The sequence below is a fragment of the Charadrius vociferus genome, unplaced genomic scaffold, assembly GCF_000708025.1.
Source record: "Charadrius vociferus isolate BGI_N301 unplaced genomic scaffold, ASM70802v2 scaffold212, whole genome shotgun sequence".
In the NCBI taxonomy this organism is placed as follows: domain Eukaryota; kingdom Metazoa; phylum Chordata; class Aves; order Charadriiformes; family Charadriidae; genus Charadrius; species Charadrius vociferus.
In genome coordinates, this window is record NW_009647223.1 from 2,307,431 (window position 1) to 2,331,839 (window position 24,409).

Here is a 24,409-nt window from a genome sequence, read left to right on the forward strand (position 1 = left end):
TCATTCCAGCATCATGTTTGCTCTACAGTCGGTTTTGCCATTCAGTGTGTCACAGATGGTCTCATGGTCCCCATTGCTGGAAGCTTGGCTGCCAGCAGGAACGTGTCCATTGCGCTCTGTTAAGAGATTGAAGGTAAAGAACTGGCATGGGTCCTTTTGTCTGCTGCCTTCCTGTAAGGGACTCAGGAAAGAGCTGTTTTTCCATTCTTGGAATGTGCACATCTCCATATGTGGGTGAGTGATTTTGCTTAGGTAGCCGGGGCTGGGAGATGCTGAAGATAATGTCCTCTGACTGCCACTTAGGAAACTCCCGCTGTCTTCCAGAGAGTCCTTCCTAGGGTGTTCAAAGGAGCACCGATTCCAGTTTCTGTAGCTGTAGGCCCACCACCCCAACTGCTTTCGACGGTGGCATTGGCATTTTAGGATCTGTATAAAAGCCCTCTTGAACTCTTTGCTTGAGCAAGGGTAGATGATTGGATTCAAGCAGCTGTTAAAGTAGCCAAGCCAAAAAATCACCTTGAAGATCGTTTCAGGGGGCTTCAGAGCTGAAAACAGAGATCCTGTTCAGAAGAAACAAGCAGAGACAATATCTGAGATAGTTGGTTTGCCTACCTTTAGGAAGTATAAATGTCCCATCAGATCACTGTTAGAATCTTTTTATTAAAAATCTTAAATGCGTGTTGCTTTCATTTTTGGTCTTTAAGTAATAAAATGTTATTTTTGTTATTTTTAAAGCTAATAAGGAAATGCTTTCCACCATCTGAAAGCCAAAGGATCATATAATTAACGTAGAATTAAAAACCCCCAACAACTAGTCCTTGTGTTTATATGTACACATCTGTTGCACTAACATCTATTGATCCCAATGAAAGATCAAACTTCCATTGTCCAAGCTGCTGCACAATGCACACACAGAATAAGGTTGTGCCTTCAAAGAACTTTCAAATGTCATTTTTGAAGAAAAAGTTCTAACTGTTCCAGGGCTTCTCAGAAGGAGCGTGTCCAGAGGTACCTTATAACTTATACATTCTCTGGCAGCTCCTGAATCTCATCCCATTTATCTGGATTATTAGGATAGTACAAACCTCTTGAAACCTGAAGTTAATTGTGATACTTCTCATATCTCGGGCATTCTTAAAAATGGTGTAACCCAAACAAGAGGTTATTTTATGAATACTTCCCCTTCCGTTCACAACCAAATAATTTCCCTAAAGAGGCTGCCCAAATGAAAAACTCATACTGGAAAATCCATTTAATGTACTTTCAGTATTGAAAACATGCAATTGATCAGCTAAATTTAGCAAATGGGGCTTTATAAAAGAATGCATGACATTTTTAAAGCAAAACAGGCATTCAACAGTTATCCAGCTGGGAAAACACCTTTGTGTCTGGCTGAAGTAATCAAAGAGCAGGGATTCAGGAGAGAATTATTATGTCAAGAACTGGAGTTAGATTTGAAGGGTTTTTCAAAAGGAAGGTGACACTCAAGCCTGAGTGTCACATCTCTGAGAAGCATGACCTTTTACACTGGAGCGGTTTCAGATTCCCTGGGCTGTGAAAGCAGCTGAGTCAGTTGTGACTGTCAGGATGCCTTAGTGGGGAGGGATATGATTCTAGGCATACTTCCCATCTCATAGCAATGTAGAGGCCATGGCTTGGGCCTCAAAACTATGCAAAAGCACTTCCTAGCTTCTTGGGTAAATAGCTTTTATGTGCCACAGCGGATACTGCAGTTTATCTAGATGACAATGCTGGCCTTGTGCTGACTATAGGGGGCTGAGTCTCCTTAGCTCACAAGAAAGCCAAAGGGAGGTAAGTCCGTGTCATTCCTTACATACCCACTGCCCTCCTGAGTGTGTCAAATAGTCCCTGAGCTGGCTCAGAAGAGAAAATAAGGTGCTGAGATGGCATCAGCTGCCTCGAGAGACTCTTCCTCCCCCTCACTTGGGCAATAGGAGTCAGGAAAGATCCTGTGAATCCAGAATAATAGATTTTTTCCCTGGCAGTGTTTTTGTATGGTGTCAACTAGCACTAGCTCTACCTAGTGCCTCAGAGCTAAGCAACATGTTAGCCCTTAAGGTTAAAATGGAGGTTTTAAATTACAAGGTTCATCGTATTTCTTTCATGACTCCTGCACTTTACTGACTTTTACTTCATGTACAAGACTCTTGTAAGTTGAACCCATGTCCTACATTGCTTTGTTGCTGCTAGTGATTTGCAGGGTTTGACCAATGGCTCTTCTGTCCATCTCATAGAGAACCTACATCTGTCCTGATTGATATTGCAGAAGCTACAGAGTATAACATGTCTAACATCAGAGACACTATGAATTGTATTTGATAAATTTTCAACAGATAAACCAAATCACTGCAAGCACTTAAAACTGTGTCTTGTGAGAGTAAGATACTCTTTGGATTCAGCAACAATTCATGTGATTCTATGGAATAAGCCATTAAATAGGTGTCAAATTCTTATGAAGCTTTAGGAAAAGTTGATGTATGTTTACAACTGCAGTCAAGATAAGGAAGATGCTCCAAAATCTCACACATGCACAGTTGCAAACCTTTTCAGGATTCACTTGGTAAATAATAATTGCTAATATTTTCCCTTCAGTTTAGAGAAAGGAGAAACTTTGTGACTTTACAAAATAAGTACAAAGAATGATTGTGCAACAAGGAAGTTTTTGGAGCTTATACTAATAAATTTCTTAAATTGATTTCTGGAACACCTGTAAAATAGAAATTATTTTTAGCTCTGAAAGGCCAGTAAACCTTGTGGTTAAAATGCTCCCATTTTTTCTTATGTGTGAATGTTGAATGAGCAGTGGTGAATTTTTCCAGATCAGTTGGTTTGCCTTTCTCTCATACTATAACAATTGAAAATCTACAGGACATTCCTCTACCAAATTTAAATATTTTTAGGCAGGTTGAATATGGACAGAGTAAATGCTATGGTATAGTTTTCAATAAAATAAATTAAAAAAAAAAAAACAGGAAGTTTACTGCCCAATTTTGTGAAATTCCCAAAGGACAAATAAAATGAACTAAGTTGTAGAGAAGAAAACTGGGAACCAATGCAGATAAATGAGTTGTGCTTGTATAATCTATACAGCACATGAACCCACTATAACTACATACAGTAAAGACTAGGAGACCAAGTAGGGAAAAAGGTAAAATGCTGAGTGCTGAAAAATGGCTCATCTTTGCAAACTGCTTCAAGAAGTATGTGTTCCTTAAGGAAAAAAGGTAAGGAGCTTATGCTTATCTTTCATGATAATCTATTTTTCAAATGACATTTGAAAAAAAAATGACAGCAGGCCATTTTCAGCAGCTGCAGCAAGCATTTTCAAAGCTCTTTTATATTAAAGGGCACTACCACAAAAGAGCAAAGATTTTCCTTATAGCAACCCTGACTGATGGAGGCACCTTGTATTCAGGCCTGATTCTAGAAAAATCACTAAGCCCCAATCAATTATTTAAAAGCTATCATGATCCTAGCTGAGTCATTAACAGAAAATCTGGAAATAGATCAGTTTGGAAAGCTATGTGGTGGTGTGATTTAAAAATAAAGATCAGGATTTAGCATGCAGTAGAAATTTTTTAAAACTAGGAAATTCAGGACTAACTGTCAAGAACTTAATGAAAACACTGATTGTTAAACGCTGCTTCAGTCTCCACTTCTTCCTGGTTCTGCAAACAGTGCAATGCAAGTGTTGCTTGGCTCTTAAATTATACACAAACTAGGAGATGAATTTTTCACAATAAGGCGAGGAAGTATGCTTTTCTGAACAAGGAATATTAATTTCATAAATAAGCCATTGATTTATAGACTGGTGTGTTAATTGCTCTTATTTCAGACTGATGTATTAAAACTGGGTAGAATTCTTCTGAATTCCTCTACCCTTCCTAACATATCCATATGTATATATATGCAACTGCTCTGAAGTCAGATGGATTTCATCTATTAATTTCTGTCTATGGTATAATTCACTATTACTTCCTATTTTTTTTTCAGAAATCAGGTGGTAGACGATTATCCCAAGAAGGCCTTAGCATTAAGTGAGGTCACTGCAGTCCCAGTGAGAATAAATTCATGTATAGGAGCATGACTCATTTGTTCTCAGATAGCACTTTTCATCTGTCAGTCATCCTGACTTCGTGCCATCCTCCTGATTTTACCAGTGGGCAATCTGAGCTGGGGGAAGGTAAAAGCAATCAGTTGAAAGACATGTGCTAAATGCTTTTCATCAGTAAGAAAGTTCTCGTTTTGCCATGAAGAGAACCATGAGACCTGCCACGACTCTCTTAACCACTAGAATTCACAGTGGGTAGTACAGCGCATTCAAGCAGTGTGTTTGGTGGGTCCTGCTACCTTCGCCACCACCCATGAAAAAGCAGAATTCAAGAATATTTCCTGAGATTAACAGAAACTGGTTGATGCATGTGATCAGATACATTCCTGGCCCTGCAGAGGCTATCTGCAGTGACTACATGATCATAACAAACTCTACCTATGAAGGGATCCATGGGTAGTGAAGGGATCCTCCACCGCCAAAAGCTACAGATGCTGTGAAATGTAGTAGTTTTGTAATATGACTTTCATGATGGTGAAGGAAAAAGGAATGAAAACATGACAATTTGTCTTTAAAAACATACCTGCGAAGAAGAAGGAAATTAAATTGTTTTCCATGTCCACAGTGGCAAATCTATGAAGCATAGTGATTTGAATTGCAGCAAGACAAACCGAGATTATGGATTGGGAAGACTTTCTGTCTTCCAAGATAGGAAAATTCTGGAACATACTCCCTAAGAAGGGTGTAAAAATCCAACCCTGGAGGCTCTTAAAAACAGAGTAGACACATACCTACTGATTTATGTATAGCTAATCCAGCCTTTGGTTTGGAGGATGCCACAAATGACCTCTTCAGATCCCTTCTAGTCCTACTTTTTCTGATTAACTCTGCAGAATGTAACTGTGTTCATCAGGAAAACTTTATGGATTAAGTTTTGGCACCCCAGCAGAGTTTTACATTTGCAATATTGGAATCCCACTGACAGTCTAGTCTTAGATCCCCTTGGTAAATATATCCATTATTTAGGTTAAGGATTAACTGTTAGAAAAATGGAATGTCCGAGACAGATACTTATTTGGGCACTTATTCTCTTCAGGGCTTTGGAAAGTTTCTGAGTTTTTGTGTTCAGTCCCTCCCCATTGGGTGGAATCCCAGCCTGAGTTTTCTACAGAGACAGAAGAAAAGCTGTTCTTCAGTATCCAGAAGGTGGTTTAGATGGATGTTGCTATGCATGTTATGTACTGCTAAATATAGTTTAATTTGGTGACTATTATGCAAAGCTCCACTGCCTTTCACCATATAAAGATATGCAAAATATTTTGACTAGCTTGTATATTTTTAACATTACCCTTTTCCCTACCTTGTTCTTGGAATTAACAACAATACCTTCTATTTAGCTGCACACATGCTTTACCTCATAATTAACCTGTCAGTGCAAACAACTGTGGGCTATTTTGGTACCTTGATAACATGATAAAGCTAAGCCTACTAGACACACTCTCTAAACATCAGACTAATATTTCCTCACCTAATCTCCAACTACTTTCCCATCACAGTGTGATAAACAGGTTAGATATTTCCCTGTACTGATTTAGATTTCTTTTCAAAATGGCTGGAAAATTTTGCATATGATTATCTTCTCAGTGATTTATTTCTGATGGGGGTAGCCAGAGTGGCTTCCCTACTCAAACTGATCGCTCTCCTGATGCTTCATGTTTAACAGCTCCACTCTAAGCAAATGTTTATTTTCTATTCTTTTATTTATCTGCACTAAACCCTGTGGTTTATTAAACATAGCACCACAATCTTACCTCTGATTGCACCGTAGCCACCAATGAAGTTTTTGCAAAGCCTGTGTCCAGCACAAATGGAGAACAGGAAATATTTCAGAAACTCAATCAGCTTGATCAGTTTTGATTGTTTTTTGACCATTAGTTTAACCAGCTGTGCTCACCAGACTTGATGGAGCTATTCAGTTTGGAAATACACTGAGCAACAGCAAATATCATAAAAAGGAATTAAGAAGTATTTTATTTAGTAAAAGCTAATTTCATTTAGGGTCTGACTGGCTCTTTATAATGAATGCTTTATTGCACAGAAAATAAGTAAAGTGCCCTCAATGAAATTAGGGAACATTGTGTGAAACAAGTTGCCGTATTAATTGTCTTCACATATTCTGCAGAATATCTGGCCAGAACATCACTGAGACATTAATATTCAGAGTCTACTGGAGTCAGTCGACCCTTTGCAAAAGCTCATAAGGACTTCAGTGGATTTTGGAAGAGTCCTTAAAATAGCAGGGTAAGCAGCAGGAAAGTCTTCTGGACTGGCTTAATCCCAATACTCTTAAGGAAGGAAAACTTATCACTGAAGCAGGTTTTGATGTAGCCCTCTGCAGAGGAGAAACACACACACACACACACACACTACTCTATTGTATTCTTTCCTGCTCTGTTGTTTTTCTTCCATCTAAATATTGGCTCCTTTGCTACCTCTCACAACTGACTGCTGTATTCATAGAGAAAGGAGGATGGGAAAGTTAAGACCTTCTATTTAAGGATCCTTAATGTTGGTGAGCTTCTTGACGAAAGTGTGATACACAGGACATGTTTGAGTTTCCACTTCCACTTTATGGAAGAAAGAACTTAGTATCAAAATTAGACCCACTAATGCAAGCAACCAACCAACCCAACAAAACCCCCCAAACCTCTTCCAGGAGAAGGGAGAAAACTTGTTACTCCAGTTGTGTACACATTCAAGGTGATCAGATACTACAGTGATTAGCTGGAGTTTAAATCAGAAAAATAACATGTAAGGTAATGTTTATGAGCTAAAACCTTTGAAAGTGTCTTTGCTATCTCTGTGCCTTTCTGCTCTGTGTGCTACTTCCAGCCACACAGGGGAAATAAAAGCTATGTGTAAGGGACCAACATTTGTGAAATATCACTGAGTTCCACTGTGTGGTTATATATCCTCCTTTCATCCTTCATTCAAGGAAAATATATATATTTATATGTGATGGGACTGAAAGCCAAGAACTGAATAGAAGTACAGAATTATTGCAGTGGGAAGGGATGTTATGGGGTCTTTTGTCTAGCCCCTTGCTCAAAGCAGGGCCAACACTGCGTTAAGTCCCCTGAAGCCTTCCCTTCTCCAGGCTGAAGAAGCCCCATTCCTTCACCCTCCCCTCACACAATGTGCTCCAGGCTCGTGATTGTTTTGGTTGCCTCCACTGGACTCACTCCAGTTTATCAGTCTTCCCTTGCATGGATGCAGTACTCCAGACACGGTCTAATGAGTGTTGAGTAAAAGGGCACAATCACTTCACTCCATCTACTGGCTCCATTCCTGTTATACAGCCCAATATGCTGCAGCTTGCCTCTGACAGGGGCTTTTGAATAGTTTTGCATCCTATGTTAATGTTTGTGTGAGTCATCTTCATGGGAGAGGTCATTCTGTGTGTGTGTATTTTCAAGAATGCTGTGCATTTATTATTTGTACCCACTGGGAGGAAAATGTTAGACTATTAATGATTTTTTTAGTCTGAAATTAACCACATTCTCCTTTACTGTCTGCCTTCTCTTTAATACCTCTGCTTTTTCTTTTTCCATCCAGGCATGTTCACTTTCCAGTTACTTATTTCCTTTCTTCCTCTTAATTTTTAAATATTTATTTCTACTCTCCTTATGTCTTATTTAGTTTTTAAATCCAACTGCTAATCTCTTTTCTATTCTCTTTATGTTGTGATAATTGACTTTCTATTAATTAAACATCCATTTTTAATAAGTTGTGTATTTGATATCAATTAAGTATCTAAATTACTCAGAATCATCAGTACTGTTCAGATTAAAGTATTTGATACTTAGATTAGATAGTAGTTGGGCAGGAGCACTGTGAATTTCTTGGATTTAAGGACAAAAAGTATCTATTGATGAGTTTTGGATTATCAGGTGCTACTTTTTCTACATGTTACAAAAATCACATTTCAAGATCTAAATCCAGTTTTGCTTAGATGAGAGCCAACCTAGGGTGTTTCTGTTTACTGGAACAAATACAACATTTGTTTTTATTGAAACAAAATGGTCTGGAGTTTTTTAAGTACTTCACTGTGTGTCAGTTAATATTCCAGTAATAGCAAACTAGCTACAAGAAAATATGTTGTGAAATTATAATGGGGTAGAAGGAGAGCTTCACGGCACAGGTTTTTGTCATTGTTTTAAGATTAAAGAAAAGCCATAAAATTTGAAGCTATGTGTCTTTACTCATAACAAGTAGAAAATGAAGTGTTTCAAAACTTGAAACACTGAGTTGGGGTATTCTGGAATGAAAACCACCTTCTTGTTTGAATACCATAAAATGGAAATAGAGAATTGGTAATAAGTATTTGGAAGTTTTGTTATAGAGTCTGGTCAAATTTAAATAGTTAAGGTAACCTTGGAAGGCAAACATATCCTCCTTCATTCAGAGGAGGGAATTATTCCATTTTGGTGCAGATTGGAGTCATTCTGACTGGAGTTAAGTCTGTGCTTTTCAACATTCCACACAAGAGAAAGTTCCAATGTTTTAAAAATCGCTGTAGTGCTGAAAAGCATTGCAAAATACAAAATGATAACAAGTGAGTTCTGAAACATGAAAAACGGGAAGCTTCAAAAATATCAAACCCTGTCTCTCAATCTGTGCTCGAGAAGAAAACTTTTGCAAAGATGAGTATTGTTTTGCAAGAATTTTTTTTATGATGGAACTCAGCATTCCTATGAAAAGTGACTTGATCAAATTTGTAATGTGACCAGTGAGAGACTTTCCCAGTGCTAGGCAGTAGATGGCTGCTGGTGGCCTGGCTGGGAACCTCTGCTTCTCCCCCGCAGTTCACGCTGTAATTCCTACTGCAGCTGTAACTGCTGGTAGGTGCTAATGGCTGAGTTACAGCCACTTCCTAATGAACAGGGAAAGCTCAAATGCTACATGCGTATGGCTAGTAAAATTCTCCCTGTAAAAATAATAAGCTGCCTCTGATCAGAGTTGTTATGAGTTTAGAGAATGCAGAAAGGATGCGTTCGTCTTTTATTTAAGCTTTCTGTGGTCCTTTTTACCACATGCTTAGCCAAGTCATCATGCCAAGGTTTTAAAGCTAATTGGATTTCTAAAGCTCCTGATTTCTTTCCTTCCAGCATTCAGTGTTTGTTTACATTCCCCTGGACTTATTTAATACAGGAAAAAACCCTACAGTTTACAAACAGTAGAGGATGAAATAAAGAGTACAGTTATAAAATTAAGAGTTCATCAAGCCGGGAGGGACAGCACGCCTTCGGGAGAAGAGGGTTAGGATAACAGTGAAAAAAGATCTTCAGAAATAGGAAAAGCATCCAAAATCAACAGAATAAAATTCAATAAAGAAAATGAAAGGAAAGATGGTTAAATAACAACTACTACAAACGGGTAATGATGGCAGCATTTTGGTTGTGGTTTTCAAGCATGTTGATGTCTCTGTGGGATGCCTTGGGCTGCCTATCCCAGTGGCACCTGGGCTGCCAGGCTGGGGGACACCATGGGAATCACAGTAACTCTGCAGTCACCAACATGGTGCAGGGCTGCACTCCAGTGTTTCTGGGTAACTTGTGTGTGTGTGTTGGGGGAGAGCACTTCGCTGTTGAGGAAGGAGAAATATCAAATAAGGAATAACTGACTAGACAATGATATTGCACAAGATAATGTGGGAGACATAGAAATACAAACACGATGCTGTTGCAAGTACAGCAGTTCTCATTCTTCATTGTATTAATAGGTATATTACGTATATGTCCAATGATCTAGGCCAGCTATTAAGAAAAGCGTTGTGAGGAATTTATGTCCTAGAACTGACTACCTATAGCAGTTGCAGGATTCTCTTTGCTGGAGCCTTCTGGCCCTACATTGAGCAAACACTTGTGAAGGGTGATGAAGGTATCATTCAACCAGTCCTCAGCCCTTGAGTCTTTCAGTTCCCTGTTTTCCTGTTGAGTCAAGGAAGTCGCACAGAGAAATCTCCCCTAACTGTCCTCACAGGGACAAAGTGGTTTGTACTCATTCCTCCATCCCATTCAAACAGGGACATCTGTTAATAAATGTCTACAAATCAATACATTATTGGTATTAACTAAGCTCAGTAACGCCTACCAATCTAAGGCCTGATCCTGTGTAGAAAAGTTCTTAATCAGGCAAATGAAAGTAGCAGACATACACAAATGCAGAATCTGTCCATAAAGATCCCCTATGGATATGTTCACGAGTAAGAGCAAAACCTAAGAAAAACATTTTCCTTGCTTTCTCATAGGCTGAGAAAGGTTATTGTTTCTGTTTTCTTATCCTAATTGAAATCCACTATTTCTTATCATCCACACTATCCGTCTCTGATAAAGGGTGCCTCATATTTCAGATGAATAAATCACTTCTATGAGACCTGCATGAACTTCATTCACATTGGCTCAAATTTAAGATGCTCCAAAAATAGAGACTTACCTAGAATGGCCAAAATAAAATCAAGACTTTACCTCCCTTGAAGCTTTGCTGATGGAAGTTGTAGTACAAATACGGATCAGATCTTTTTCTGAAAACTCAGACTTCCTACACCTTCTTATATTAAAAGCAATTGCGGAGCAGGTTAGCTGTATTTGCATATTTAAAGGAAAAGTGCCTACATATTTAACCACAGAGCTACATTGGCACACTTGGCATGGTAAGATTGTCTCTGATTGGTAGGCAGAAGTTAAGAGATGATCTATCATTTCCAGAGGTCCTGCTCTGGTCTGCAGTCCATGACTGTCCTTCCTACAGCATTATGCAAAAGATAGTGTTGATGCGTAAAGCATTGAGAGTTGAAAAATTACTTTTAAAAACTTATAGTACAACAGACCATTTGCAAGTTGGTATTTAGAAGAGCAGTAGAAAAGACAAATAGGAGCTCTATTTGTGCAGCCCAGAAAGAAAAAGAAAGAGGAAAGCTGTAGTTTAAAAAAGAACAATGAAAATAAAAAGCAACAGGACTGAAGTTTTCTTGCCTCATCCATAGTTGTCATATTAGCAAAAATTCTGAGTGTATCTTGAATAACAAAATATGGAGATTCAAGGTATGGAAAATACATGAGAGGTGGAAAAACTCCATCCGGCACTTACATATTGACACAAATCCTATATATCCTTGTATATAGTAGTCTACCTTCTCTCAGTCCAGAACAGCTATGATGACTTACACCATGGAGAGAATTTACTTGTGTTTAAATTGTGTTGCCCTCATATAAATATGATAAAATAAAGATCAATTTTGATAAGAATCTTGTTCAGTAATCTAAAACTGACAGTAGAGAGGGACAGAAACATAACATTATTGTTACTGTTATTTTGTTCAAAAGAGTTATAGACTTTTGCAGTTTTCTAACTAGAAAGGATATGGGCCAAGTTTATGCTTGTTTTGCAAAGGATTAGCTGATTAAGGGAGCCTAGGAAAGCTAATCTAAGTCTGCTGACATTTCATTTATTATACTTAAATATCTTCAATTATGGGGCATGCTTTGGTGTCTTTTTCTCCCCTTCTCTCTTCTAAGTGAGGCAATCTGTCTTGGACATCGTAGGTAAATAATTGGACTCTAGCATGGAATTGAATCACACAGCTACAAAGATATTGTATGAACTTCCAGTATATTTTTCTCTTCTGTTACTTAGAGACTGATGATTATTGCTTTTCTGTTTCTAGGTATCACTTGAAAGCCCATCAAAATAGCTCAAAATCTTGCAATGGGCTATGGAGGAGGACTTTAGTAAAGATACTAAAAACTCATCACTTTTTGTTTATGTATTTCACAGAGAGGCACACTAAAGAACGTGCAGCTGAGATCCTGAGGTATGGCCTCAGTGCGTTAGGACCACATCCATACGTATAACTTTACTCAGTGCTTTCATCACGACTACCAACCTAAACAATAGCACATGTGTTTGCATCTGCCGTTGGCATAAGGACCTTGTGTCCACTGCCTTGCTGGATGCTGAATGCTGAATGCAGTGTTTCCTCTGAAAATATTGCTTTTCTACTGTCTTTGATTTCAATAGTTTTGAGATTCCCTATTGCTGCCCAGTGGCTCAGTCCTGAATTTTTTTTCCTTGGAGCTTTCTCATCACCTGAGATAGGAGTTGCTGCCATTCCTGAGCTTGGATAGTCAACATAAGTTGTTTTCTTTGTATTTTCTCTGTATTGCTTTGCATATTTGTTTTTGTAAGACTGTACACTTTAAGATTTCCCTTTGTTTCTCTGACCTGCAAATCAAAAGCCTACATAGGAAGTACCCCAGAATTTGTGCAGTTTTGTCTGCTTTGATAACAAATAACAAAAATAAAAGTTTGTAAGTAACTGATAATTGGCATCCTTTGCAAACCAAAAGGCTTAACCCGGTGCTTAAGGGAGGATATTTTAATAGTAAACCGAATAATCTTAAAATAATCTAGCCCTTCATGTGTGACAAAACATGCTGTACTGGTCAAGAAATGCCGTTATGATGTTTAGTTTCACAGGAATTGGCTAGAAAATAGGAGGAGCAGGTTCCTGCTATCACCTGTGCAATTGAACATTGTACCAAACATTGACCTGCAAGCGGGCAGAGGGTAAGATTGCTACATATATCATAAATTTGTCGAAATTCTGTATAACTATTGACTTGACAGCATCAAATCTAGATAGCTAGGCTAGTTAGGGAGGGGAAGAGGGCACAAGACCAAAATGAGATGAGAGACAAATGAGGCCTAAAGCCTTGCAGAAAGCAGAACCCGGTAGCATTGACAACACTGGACCTAATGCCTTGAAGTGTTTCCCATGGGAAACTAAGTGGCCTAATTTGGTATTCTTGGTGCAGAGATGCAGAGGTTGGCCTTATGTAACATAAATCTACATACTGTACTTGAATAACATTTTATTTTAAGAATAATTTTGTATTGGCTGACCTGTAGCATGCAGAATACTTTATGGGTTTTTTCTATTATTTTATAGAGAGGTTTCAAAAGCTTAATATGTAAGGATAGTAAAAACATTTGTATCTTCATTATGAGGCTCTTAGGACCTTATCCCACTGACAGTTAAGTTAAAAGAATTTTGTTTCTGACTTCAGCCAATATGATCACAGGCTTTGTGGCAGCAGGGGGAGTTAGGCTCTGAACTGGGAAGTGAATAATGCTCTGCTGATCTCACTGGAGTTAAGCAATGGGATGGGTAAGTTAATATGCTTTAGTTAAAGTACTGGAGGTTGTGAGTTTTCCCTTTGCAGGGTGTGTGTGTCTGAGAGAAGACTGGCAAGCCCAATCTGATATGTCAATTAACAGGAATTAGGCTAAACTTTTACTTAGTAGTCAGAGGAAAACATATGATCCTTCATTTTGGATTCATTTTTTCAATAAAGGTATTGGCATAAAATTGGATATTACTTTGTTTAAAGGAGGGAGTTTTAATGAGTGTTACCTTATTTCTGCAGCGCTCTATTCTTTAGATAAAAGTTATCTATTTTACTCAGCATTTTTCAGCAACGCGTACTTAATATAGTCCTGATGCCTAAGAAAGGATTTGGATGAGGGGGAAGAAAAGAAGCATTAATTTTAAAGAAGCAAGATATTTACTCCTCAAAGCTGAGTCACTGAATTTATGGCACAAGAAGTTGTCTCAAAGACACATATGTCTTCATTTTATTTTTTTGCTGTACCACAAATAATTTTGAGTGGCAAGACAACTGTTTACAAAGCCATGGAGCCTTTATGAATGTGCACAAAAAGGACATTTTATATCTCTATTGCTATCTGGGAAGAATATCTAGTAACTACTGAAATAAAACCAAATTTCTCACATGCGTCTCTTTGATACCAGTTTTGCTGCATCATCAGGTGTTTAACACTAAAAGCAGCATGGTTCAGTTCTACAAAAAGAGATTGTGGGTCATTCTTTGTGCTGATCGTTTCATGATGCTCAGTACATCATAGTGTCAGTGCCGTAATTCCTCTCTGTAGCTGTATACAGAGCTCTGTCAGAGAGCTTTCCTTGCAAAGCTTGATTCTCGCTTGAAAAACACTTTGGAAGTCTTAATGTTATTTCTTTTCCTTTGTTGTGAAATATTTATTCAAGCAATATCCCTGCTTTCAGCACCACATCAGTTCCCAGTATGTATCTGCCACCTGATGCAATAATCCTTTGTCAGGGATATCAAAATGGGTAGCTGTGGAATATATTGAAATGCTGGAGTGGAAGGATTATAATTTTGTCTGAGAAACTAGTAGAAGAGTTGAGAACACTTTTAACATGAAGTAAACTCATCTACATATAAGCAGATTTGTTCAGACATGGTTTTGGGGTGTTGTAGAAATAATGTTTACCGAATTGTCAAATGTTTTGTGGTTGGATCCTCAGAAATCCAAAGCTGCTCTGCTAATGCCATTCTGCAGAGTCATGGCATTACTTACTGAAACATGGAGGAAAAAAATAAATCGTAAAGATGTGGATGTGAGGGAATGATTTGGGTTAATGGTGCAAATATAAGGTGTGAAAAATACAGAAAATAAGTAAGAAGCCTATCCTTCCAGGTAAATATCTAGTCTGGACTCAGTAGCACAAAAGGTATTGTAGTTGCAGTCCTGCACTTATGAGCAAGTGGGTTGTCATTATAGTAGCCCAGGGCACCTATGGATAGTTCTGTTAATCATCAGTAGCTTTTGGATTCTACAGTTTGCCTGTCACTGAAGTTAATTTCATACTATCGTGTGCTTTTTGTAAGGGTTCGTAACAGCATTTAATTTAATTTTGTGAGTTGAAGACACGAAGCAAAAGATTTCTGGTATGAAGAATGCAGCACACAGCAATCTCCTTAAGGAGTCTTTCTCCACTGCTCTACTCTCTTTGCCAGTTAAGAATGGCTGTATTATGCAGGTCAGGAAAAGGTCATTTCCCCACCTGTTGTAGTGAGCAATTCTTCATGCCTAACATAATTAATTAACTTTGCATTGATACACAGAGATGAAAAGCACAAGTTTCTGGAGTGTGCTGAATAAGTTAAAAAAAGAAAACAGGGACAAGGAACAAAACCACCCCTATTCCCTGTCAGCAAAGCAAAGTACCTACTATTTAAATGCATTTGGATACTATATGGGCTACTATGTATACCTCCCTCCTTCCCCCCCCTTTCTTAGACTAAAGGCTGTCAGTTAAGAGTTGGGCCGCTGAAAGCGTTTCTAGAGGACAGGAGAGCCAGCAGTCTATATTGCAATGCCAAGATGCTGATTTTTTCACTCTTCAAACTGACACAATAGCAACTGTTCCTGAACCTCAGCTCTATGGGGCACCGAGTACTCACAGTGCTGAAGTGAGTATATTGGGGGCCACAGGCACTTAGTCTGTGGCGGGTCAGAGCCCACAGCAGTGGGTTTAGCCCTTCAGCCCACCCAGCGCTTCTGCCAGCACACAGCACACTGTGGTGGAGGCTCTCAGCCTGTCACCTCACTGATGCCTTGGACACAGTTTATAGGAGAGATAAAATTGTATTGTGACAAGCAATAAATTCTCCACTCAGGTGTCTTAAGCAACAACTCATTAAACCTCCTAGGAAATACCAGGAGTTTTGAAATAACTTCTCAAAGGGAAAGCTGACAGCCTTTCAAAAAACTTGTTTCTTACATTGCTTCTGCCTGTGACCATATTGTTTTTAATGGACTGGTCTGCATCTGTGTTTGTTGAACAGTGTCAGTAGCTATACTGGCTTCTGCTAGCTAAGGATATGCTCTACTGCGCTCACATTTGGGTTTTTTTCTCCCAAGTTCTTACAATAATTCAAAATAAAGGAGAGAATCTACTTTATCATAGGATCATGACCTACTAGCTACATATCTAGTACTACTGGTACCATATGGTGAAAACATATTTCTATCCACAGGTATATATTTTTGCAGTAATTGGAAACTTGCTCTGTGTTATAAACTTTCTTTAAGAGCCAGCACAAGGACTTAAACTTCAGTAGCCAAAGAGAACTTTGCTCACAATTTTCCTTCTGTTTGGAATTTTTCACATCCTTAACATTAGCTTTATGCAGGTTATTGAATCATAAAGATTTTTAAGTTTATGATACAGTAAGCTAGAGATTATAAAGTTGCCCTGCAACAATTAGCTTAAGTAATTGCCTTGCAGTAAAGATTCTAGTCTAAATTATATTACACATTCACTGAAATTATAATTTTATAACCCTTCAACAGGACCAGGTTGCTGAACTCAGTTTAGTTTTCTACAAGTCTCTCAAAATATTTGCTTACCACTTAATTAGAAATGTTTTGGTAGAGTAACTAAGTAAACATGAATACAGAACATCAGTAAAGGCTTTTTCTCCCTTTCCCTTTTCCAACTCTTTCCATATTTAGGCTGCCAGATTGTCTGTGTCTCAGAGAAATGAATTTTGGACAGACATTTTTGAGAGCTTAGTAATTCAATGTCTTGAGATATTCCACTTCAGAGGTAGTGCTAGTGTTAAAGACAATACAAGCAAGGACTTGGGAACACAGAGCAAATCAAAAAAGCAAACAAAGCGCTACATCAAACGCTTTAATAGTATTTTAAAGTTGAAAAGTTGAAAGTGAACGAAGTGGCTGACAAAAGCTCACATGGCAATCTCCTGAAATGTCTGAACTAAGACCTGTTGAAACCAATGAGGACCTTTCTGTGAGGATCAGTGAGCTTCATGTGTTTGCTTTTGGGATTTGATCAGTGACGTTTGAACTAAGAACTGGAACTTTTTCAGCTTCCCAAAGCTCAAGGGAGTTTTGCACCTCATCATTAGATCCGGTTCATTTCCATTTAAGACACCTAATAATGCCAGAAGACCTACTGTATTGTAGTCTGAACATCTAACGGTAAACTAAAACAAGAACATTTCAGTGCTGAAGTCTTTTTGTCTTCTTATCCAGGATTTTTGTTAAAGCATCCTATAAATATGTTTCTGAAATGTAATTCAATTCAAACAAGGATCATAAAGGGGATTTAATATATTAACTCTGAAGATTTTGTCCCCTGATTTGACATCCACCCCCATCACTGAGAAGAACTACCTGATAAGCAGACTTTCTGCAGGCTGCACACTTTAAAAAGTTTCAGCATGACTCTTTGAAAAAGCCAACATCAGAAGTAAATTACTTTCACTTCCCTTCCTTTCATCTGCTCACCTGCAGTTCTCAAAGTTATATCTACTTATCATTCATCTGATTTTTTTCTATGACATTTTTGTAGTAAAGTACTAACCGTCTTCCTCCCCTTCCCATCGCAATCCCTTGATTACCAACTTACCTAGTGGCAGAACAATGAAGAAGGGTAGCCAGCACAAGATAAACATGCCAACCACAATTCCCAACGTCTTCGCTGCCTTCTTTTCTCTAGAGAATTTAAAAAGTTTGAAAGCTAAGGAGTTCCTGGGATTGTGACCCTTGGATTTGGTGCTGTTTAATGCGTCCTCATGAATGTTCCTGTAATGAATCCGTAAAGTCAGCTCCTTGGAGTTGGACATTTCTTTCATAACCCCAGCTTCCAGGTTTTTAGTAGTCCTTTTTGCCACTATATAGACCCGACAGTACATCACAAGGATGACGATTAAAGGAATGTAAAATGACCCCAAGGAAGAAAACAAAGCATAGAATGGTTCTTCAGTGATACGGCACTCTTTATCGTCCTTGGGTGCTGGTTCTTTCCAGCCCAAAAGAGGCCCAATAGAAATCACCATGGAAAGGACCCAGACACCTAGGAGAGCTAAAATTGCCCTTCTTCTTGTTACCAAAGTTGGATACTGGAGAGAATAACGTACTCCTATATATCTATCTATAGAAATTGCACATAGACTTAAAATAGAAGCTGTACAGCATAGCACATCAACTGCTGCCCAGATATCACAAAATATCCTCCCCAAAACCCAGTAGCCAAGGATTTCCAGTGTAGCAGAGAATGGAAGGACAGTAAAACTCAGCAACAAATCTGCTATTGCGAGGTTAATTATGAAATAGTTTGTAGGTATTCTTAAATGTCTATTGCAAGCAACAGAGAGAATTACCAAGATATTACCTATAATAGCAAAGAGTATAAAGGCACCTAGGATAAGCCCCACAATTATTGCCCTACTGATATCCAAGGCAGGTGAATCCAGATTGCTTGCTGTCTCATTGGAGTTGTTTGCAGAAAGATTGCCATTATTTAGTGCAGACACTTTCAAATATCCAGGTATCGATGAATTTGATTTATCGCCAAGGTAGGTATTCATCTTAAAAATCATCCTCCATAGCAAGTTATGGTTGGATCCCTTGCACAACACGCAGATGGTTTGAGTTCAGTTGAAAGTTATCTCTCTACCCAAGAAGTTGCTTCAAAGCCACGGCCAGTTTTAGATTGAGAACTCATCTCCCCAGCAAGCTGTCAGCTATAAGCACGTAAAACTTGCACAGCGTGAAGTCCTCTGAAGCCTGTCAGAAATAATAGGCTGTTCAAACTTGCTTAATTTCTCATACAGACTCGTTTAAACAGAAATTAGCAGGCAGAAGTCTTGGCTGGAGCTCGAAAGTAGCCGTTTTGATCATGACGTCCCTGGAATAAAAGACAGGTTTACTGTTTTCCCTTGTGCATTTGTGGTTCTGTTGGAAGGATGCCCCTGCCTAGCTGCTGTGACATGCGTCTCCACGAAGGGTTTGTCAGCATTTAGGCAGCTCTGCATGAACTGGCTGGCTGTGCTCGCGCTGCCTGTGCTAGTGACATCACCGCGGCCGGCCCCGTCACAGCACTAGAGGGCAATGCAGTTCAAGTTAAAACTTCCATATACAATTCTGAAAGCTAAACAAATGGAATATATCAATCTTAATTAAAGCATTTGCCACATAAATCTGGATTGGAAACCTTTAAAAAAACAGCTTCATTATCTGAGGAAAATATACTCAGTGGGATGTGGTGAAAAAAGCAATTTCTGTACAGAATGATTTAGCGCCCTTTGCCTTTTGCTCAACAAGAAAATGTATTTGAGTTTATTTTGTAATCAAAGTGAATCACATGCCATTTTAGAGAACTAATCATCTCCCACCTTCTAAGGACAAATGGGTGGGTTCCAAAAATCCCTAGTTAGTCCTGTAGATTCAGTATTTAATGATGGCATAAAACCATACATGGAGTAGTTTGTCTCTAATTGTAAACTTTCTGTTTATAAAGAAAAAGTGACAGATGATCAAAATTGCAGTCTCTATTAAGATCTTTATGTTTGTTCTATACTCCTGTGTACCAGGCATATTTGTGGCTTCATTCCCTCTTTTCTACCTAGGTAACTTTTCTAAACATAGGTGCATTGTGAATCCCAGCCTTGAACAGAGCGGAGCACCCTTACCCACAGCCAAAGTGAAGGCAGTGAAAAGTATTTAGTAGTCTTTTCAAGGTACTCTTTATGTTTAAGTATCTTCCTATATCTTTGCTAAGGGCTGTGAGATCACTGAGGCTGTTGTTAACTCGTTGTAGCTCTGGGAAGACCTACAGTGTCGTAGAAAGGAAAAAATAAATAACTGATTTACTTTTTATTTAATAGCGTTTAACATTGAAAACAGTGGTTTCTTGGTTTCTTCATTTTGTGTAGCTTTGGGTCACCAGGTGGGGAGAAATCTCAGATCTTTATAGCTCGGTGCCATTAAAAACAAAAAGTGAAAGATTAGCTGAACATACAACTGCCAAAATACTGTTCTCAACTTTCTGTCATCAGATTATGTCCTACAGCTGTTGTCTGCAGTACTCTGGGTTACTGTATATTGATTTTCCTGTTACAAAATGTACTGTGTTTAAAATAAAGGTTCATTTTTAATAAGGCAGCTATGGCTGAAAGTTGCAGCTGAGTGCTGGTTTTAAGGACAAACCACATAAACAAAAGCTCTAGTTGAATTTTATTTGAGGAGTGTATGGCAGATGTTTGCATAGCCCTTCCCAACAGCAGGGACTATAGCAAAGCACTATCATTCAAAAACTTTTCTTTGAAACATTTACAAGAATGACATGATAACATGTCATGGAGTCACTGAAGGGAAGAGGAACAAACACGCAATTTATGAGCTTAGCCTCCGCTTTTCTGCCTCTGCTCTCTCTAAGGCAGAGCTTTCATTGCTAATAAAAGCAGTTAGCAGCCTTTGATTTTGGACATATATCTTTCACACTTACCATTCTTGTTGGACTCCATGTAGCCACTCAGTTTTGTTTGTGATTTCTGATTTTGTGTCTCTGCCTTGTCTGTTTAGTCCGTGAATTCCTCAGGCTAGGAGTTCTCTCCTCCTGTGAAGGTGCAGACTCGGCTGTTGGGAGGTGTGATTACAGCTGTGCATGGCCGGGGCATCTGACTTGGTACCACTCTCAGTGGAGTTGTGGGAGCGCAGAGGGCAGCAGGAGTAGCTGCTTGCCTGGGTGTCCTGGTGGGACTGCATAGCCTACAGTGAAGCCTGCATCTTCCCACTCTTGGTGCTTGAGCTAAATTGATTAAAGCTAGTTTGATTAGATCATTAGGTTCAGACATAATGATGTTTCAGCCTTTGGCATGTAAGCAAATATGATCACTGCAAAATGTGGAGAGGTTGGATAAGAAAAGATCAATGAGGGACTAAACTGATCTACTTCAGCTTTTTATCTGGCAATATGTGGGACGTGCCCAGCCTGCAAAGAATAACAGAGTGGCCTGTAACTCCTCTCAGACTTTGGCCACACCACATTAGGATTTTGTAGCCCTGAAGAACCAGATCTTTCAAAAGCCTTTCAACAGCCAGTTCCAGGAATCAGCTGGTTCCAGCTTGCTGGCAAGGTCCAGGACACCATACCAACAGCAGTGTCAGGAAAGGGCAGAAGGGAAGGGAGCAGGGATTCTAACTGGTAGTGGTTGGACTAAAACACGTTTCTTTGCTCAGTATCTTTTGCTGGCAGGAGTACTGGGACCAGTCTGCTTTCCTTAACTAGTGCTGCTTTCTGTGCCCCTCTAGATGAAACAACAGACAGAAAGGTCCTATTCTAGGGGATGAAGCGGAAGGTAAAGCTACTGCTCATCTCTTACAGCCCTACTGAGAAGTCTGATGTGTTTTCACATCTCTGTTTACCAGTCTGTGTAATAACATACTGGCTGAATAGTCATGAGGCTCAGCTGATTAATGTTCACAAATTACTTTGAGATCTTCAGTGGCAGGTGCTATAATAAAGCAGAATGTATTGAAACCCATACATAAACGTTAACTATTTACCTACCTTTGGATGAATGATTGAATAGGTACTGTGAAAAATACGCTACCTTTTCTGCCAAGTTCAAGGTAGCACTTCAAGCTAGTGCATTTGAAAACATCTGATCAGAGAAGGGCAGATAGTATTCATTGCAGAGTTGCTTTCATTCAGATGAATCACAGTTTTCAATGAAAAAGTAAATTTAATGCCCTGGAGATTCTACTCAATATTATTTCAATAATGATGTACAGCAAGACAGGATGCCCTTTAGCTATTAAATGTACTTCTGCTGAGAGCTTGCTGAAGCAGCAAAAGACTGCATACAGAACAAATGTTTGAAGAAACACAGAGAACATCTTCATATGTTCTTAGACTAGTTCAAAATTTGAAATATGCTGAACTTTTAAAATGTATGTTGCTATATCAGATAAATGATGCAAAAGGAGTCCTATTGTCATGGCTCGGTTTTGTAAAGAGCTGTGTTCCTTTTATTCTTCTTTTACAAAGTGATAATATAAAAATACGTACTGGCATTTTGATCTGATTTCAGAAACACAGCAGAAGCACTTCCAGAGCACTTTTGCAACACCAGTGAATAACAATACAGCCTGTTCCCAGTTGGGCATGGGAGTCTGAGCTGATACAGAATTTAAATGAGTATGTCTACATATAGTTTTATATAATTCCTCTTAATTCTTTGATTTAATTAGAAATCCTGATAGCTCACAGAAACAGATATGACTGAAGAAAAACAAGGCTATAGTATCAGAAACAGTTTAGCTTATTCACTATGACTTGAAGAGTATCATGAACATGCTATCATATTTGATACAAGTGTTCTTGTCATACCAGTGCAAACCAGAAAGCCTTCCTCCCATAAAAGAAGTATGAAAAGCAAGAAACAATGAGGAGGGCATTGGATGCAGCTGTAGAAGTATCTCACTTCTCTGCCATTGTCTCTGATACTAAAAGATTTCCAGGAAGTGGAGTGAGGAGGTAGGCTTAGGAAAGGTTCTTTGTATGATTGTGCATAGGTATGTAGACTTGTGATGAATAAAATGTATCCACAGCTCAGAGAAAATGTGAGACTCTGATTATTTGGCACTATATTATTTTCTTCATAATACAGCTTCTTTCTAGATAGTGTCAGTCATTAAAAATATACTGATAAAAAGATGAAACTCTTGTCTGTTTTCGTTAGAAACTTCAGTGTCAGTTACATAGCTACACTTATTTTATTTCTTGTTTTATTAATTACAGATGGTGCAAAATGTTACTGCTGTTTTGGTATTAGCGTTCTTTCTGAAGTCGTGTTTCTTTCTCTAAGGACCACTGGACAACATTAAAATCCACAGACAGTGTGATCCACAAAATTTCTTTCTTTCATTTCCATTACTGCTGATTAGCAGATCTTTGTCCTTCATAGAAAACCTCTTTGGCCTAGCCAGAGTTGTGAAAAATGTCCATGGACATTGGAAATACACAGGGTTATAGTTTCCTTACTTTTCATGATTAAGCAGAAGCTAGTTTCCTGTGAATGTGTGCACACAAACCCTGAACCTCAGGAAAGGGTCAATTTCCATGATGAGAAGAGAAAAAATGCATTTAAAATGCTAATTTTCAGTTGTCCAGTAATGATATTAAAAAACTTGTGGTTTTATTTTCAGAGTAAGAAAAATGTATTATAGGACTGTATTAAAAGCTAAGGTTATTAGCTTGAACTTGCCAAAAGAAGATTGCAAACATTTGCAATTTTGAATAATCTTTTTTTCTGCAGTGATTTAGTGCTTGTCATTTTTATGTAAATAGAATTTAAAGAGCATTTTCTAAGTAAAATATAATCAATTAACTAAACTACTGTGCTTTTTATGTTGTCACTGGCTCTTGAATCCTCTTCCAGATTTAGGTTTTGCGGGCCCATTTTCCACACTAAAACATGTTTTTTCTCACACTCCTTTAGCTGTGCATTTCTGCTAGAGCTGTGCTAAAGACTCCCAAAATTACATTACTGATATAAGCCCCATCTCAGAAAAAACTTAATGAGGATGATGTCATAGAATCATAGAATGGTTTAGGTTGGAAAGGACCTTGAAGATCATCGAGTTCCACCCTCCCTGCCATGGACAGGGACACCTCCCACCAGACCAGGTTGCCCAAGGCCACGTCCAGCCTGGCCTTGAACACTTCCAGGGATGGGGCCTCAACAACCTCTCTGGGCAACCTGTTCCAGTGCCTTACCACCCTTAAAGTGAAAAACTTCTTCCTAATGTTTAATCTAAACCTGCCCTCTTCCTCTTTATAGCCATTCCCCCTCGTCCTGTCACTACATGCCCTAGTAAAAAGTCCTTCCCCAGCTCTCCTGTAGGCCCCCTTTAGGGACTGGAAGGCCGCAATAAGATCTCCCCGGGGCCTTCTCTTCTCCAGGCTGAACAGCCCCAACTCTCTCAGCCTCTCCTCATAGGAGAGGTGCTCCAGCCCTTGGATCATCCTCGTGGCTCTCCTCTGGACACGCTCCAGCAGCTCCATGTCTTTCTTATGTTGAAGACTCCAGAGCTGGATGCAGTAGTCCAGGTGGGGTCTCACTAGAGTGGAGTAGAGGGGCAGAATCACCTCCCTTGACCTGCTGGCCACAGTTCTTTTGATGCAGCCCAGGATCCAGTTGGCCTTCTGGGCTGCGATTGCACATTGCTGACTCATACTGAGCTTCTGGTCAATCAGCACGCCCGGTTCCTTCTCAGGACTGCTCTCCAGCCATTCCCCACTGAGCCTGTCTTTGTGCTTGGGATTGCCCCGACCCAGATGTAGGACCTTGCACTTGGCCTTGTTGAACTGCATGAGGTTGGCTTGAGCCCACCTCTCCAGCCTGTCCAGGTCCCTCGGGATGGCATTCCTCCCCTCCGGCGTGTCTACCTCTCCAAACAGCTTGGTATCATCGGCAAACTTGCTGAGGGTGCACTCGACCCCACTGTCCATGTCTGCGACAAAAATGTTGAATAGTACAGGTCCCAGTACTGACCCCTGAGGAACGCCACTTGTCACTTCTCTCCACTTGGACATCGAGCCATTGACCGCAACTCTTTGAGTGCGACCGTCCA

General features: G+C 39.2%; 1 protein-coding gene across 1 annotated transcript; it reads right to left on the bottom strand.

Moving 5' to 3' along the window:
• On the bottom strand, nt 1-18,369 carry ADRA1B (adrenoceptor alpha 1B). Its single transcript, XM_009879808.1, has 2 exons — nt 17,397-18,369; nt 1-560 (listed from the first exon to the last, which is right to left on the bottom strand). Exons 1-2 carry the CDS (start codon nt 18,367-18,369, stop codon nt 1-3), a joined length of 1,533 nt encoding a protein of 510 aa, XP_009878110.1.
• Nucleotides 18,370-24,409: the final 6,040 nt, after the last annotated feature.

Coding starts and splice junctions, on each gene's coding strand:
- ADRA1B (XM_009879808.1), bottom strand. CDS start 18,369: ATGATTTTTAAGATGAATACCTACCTTGGCGATAAATCAAATTCATCG. Junction 561..17,396: donor CTTCATTGTTCTGCCACTAG/GTAAGTTGGTAA, acceptor TCTTCTGAACAG/GATCTCTGTTTTCAGCTCTG.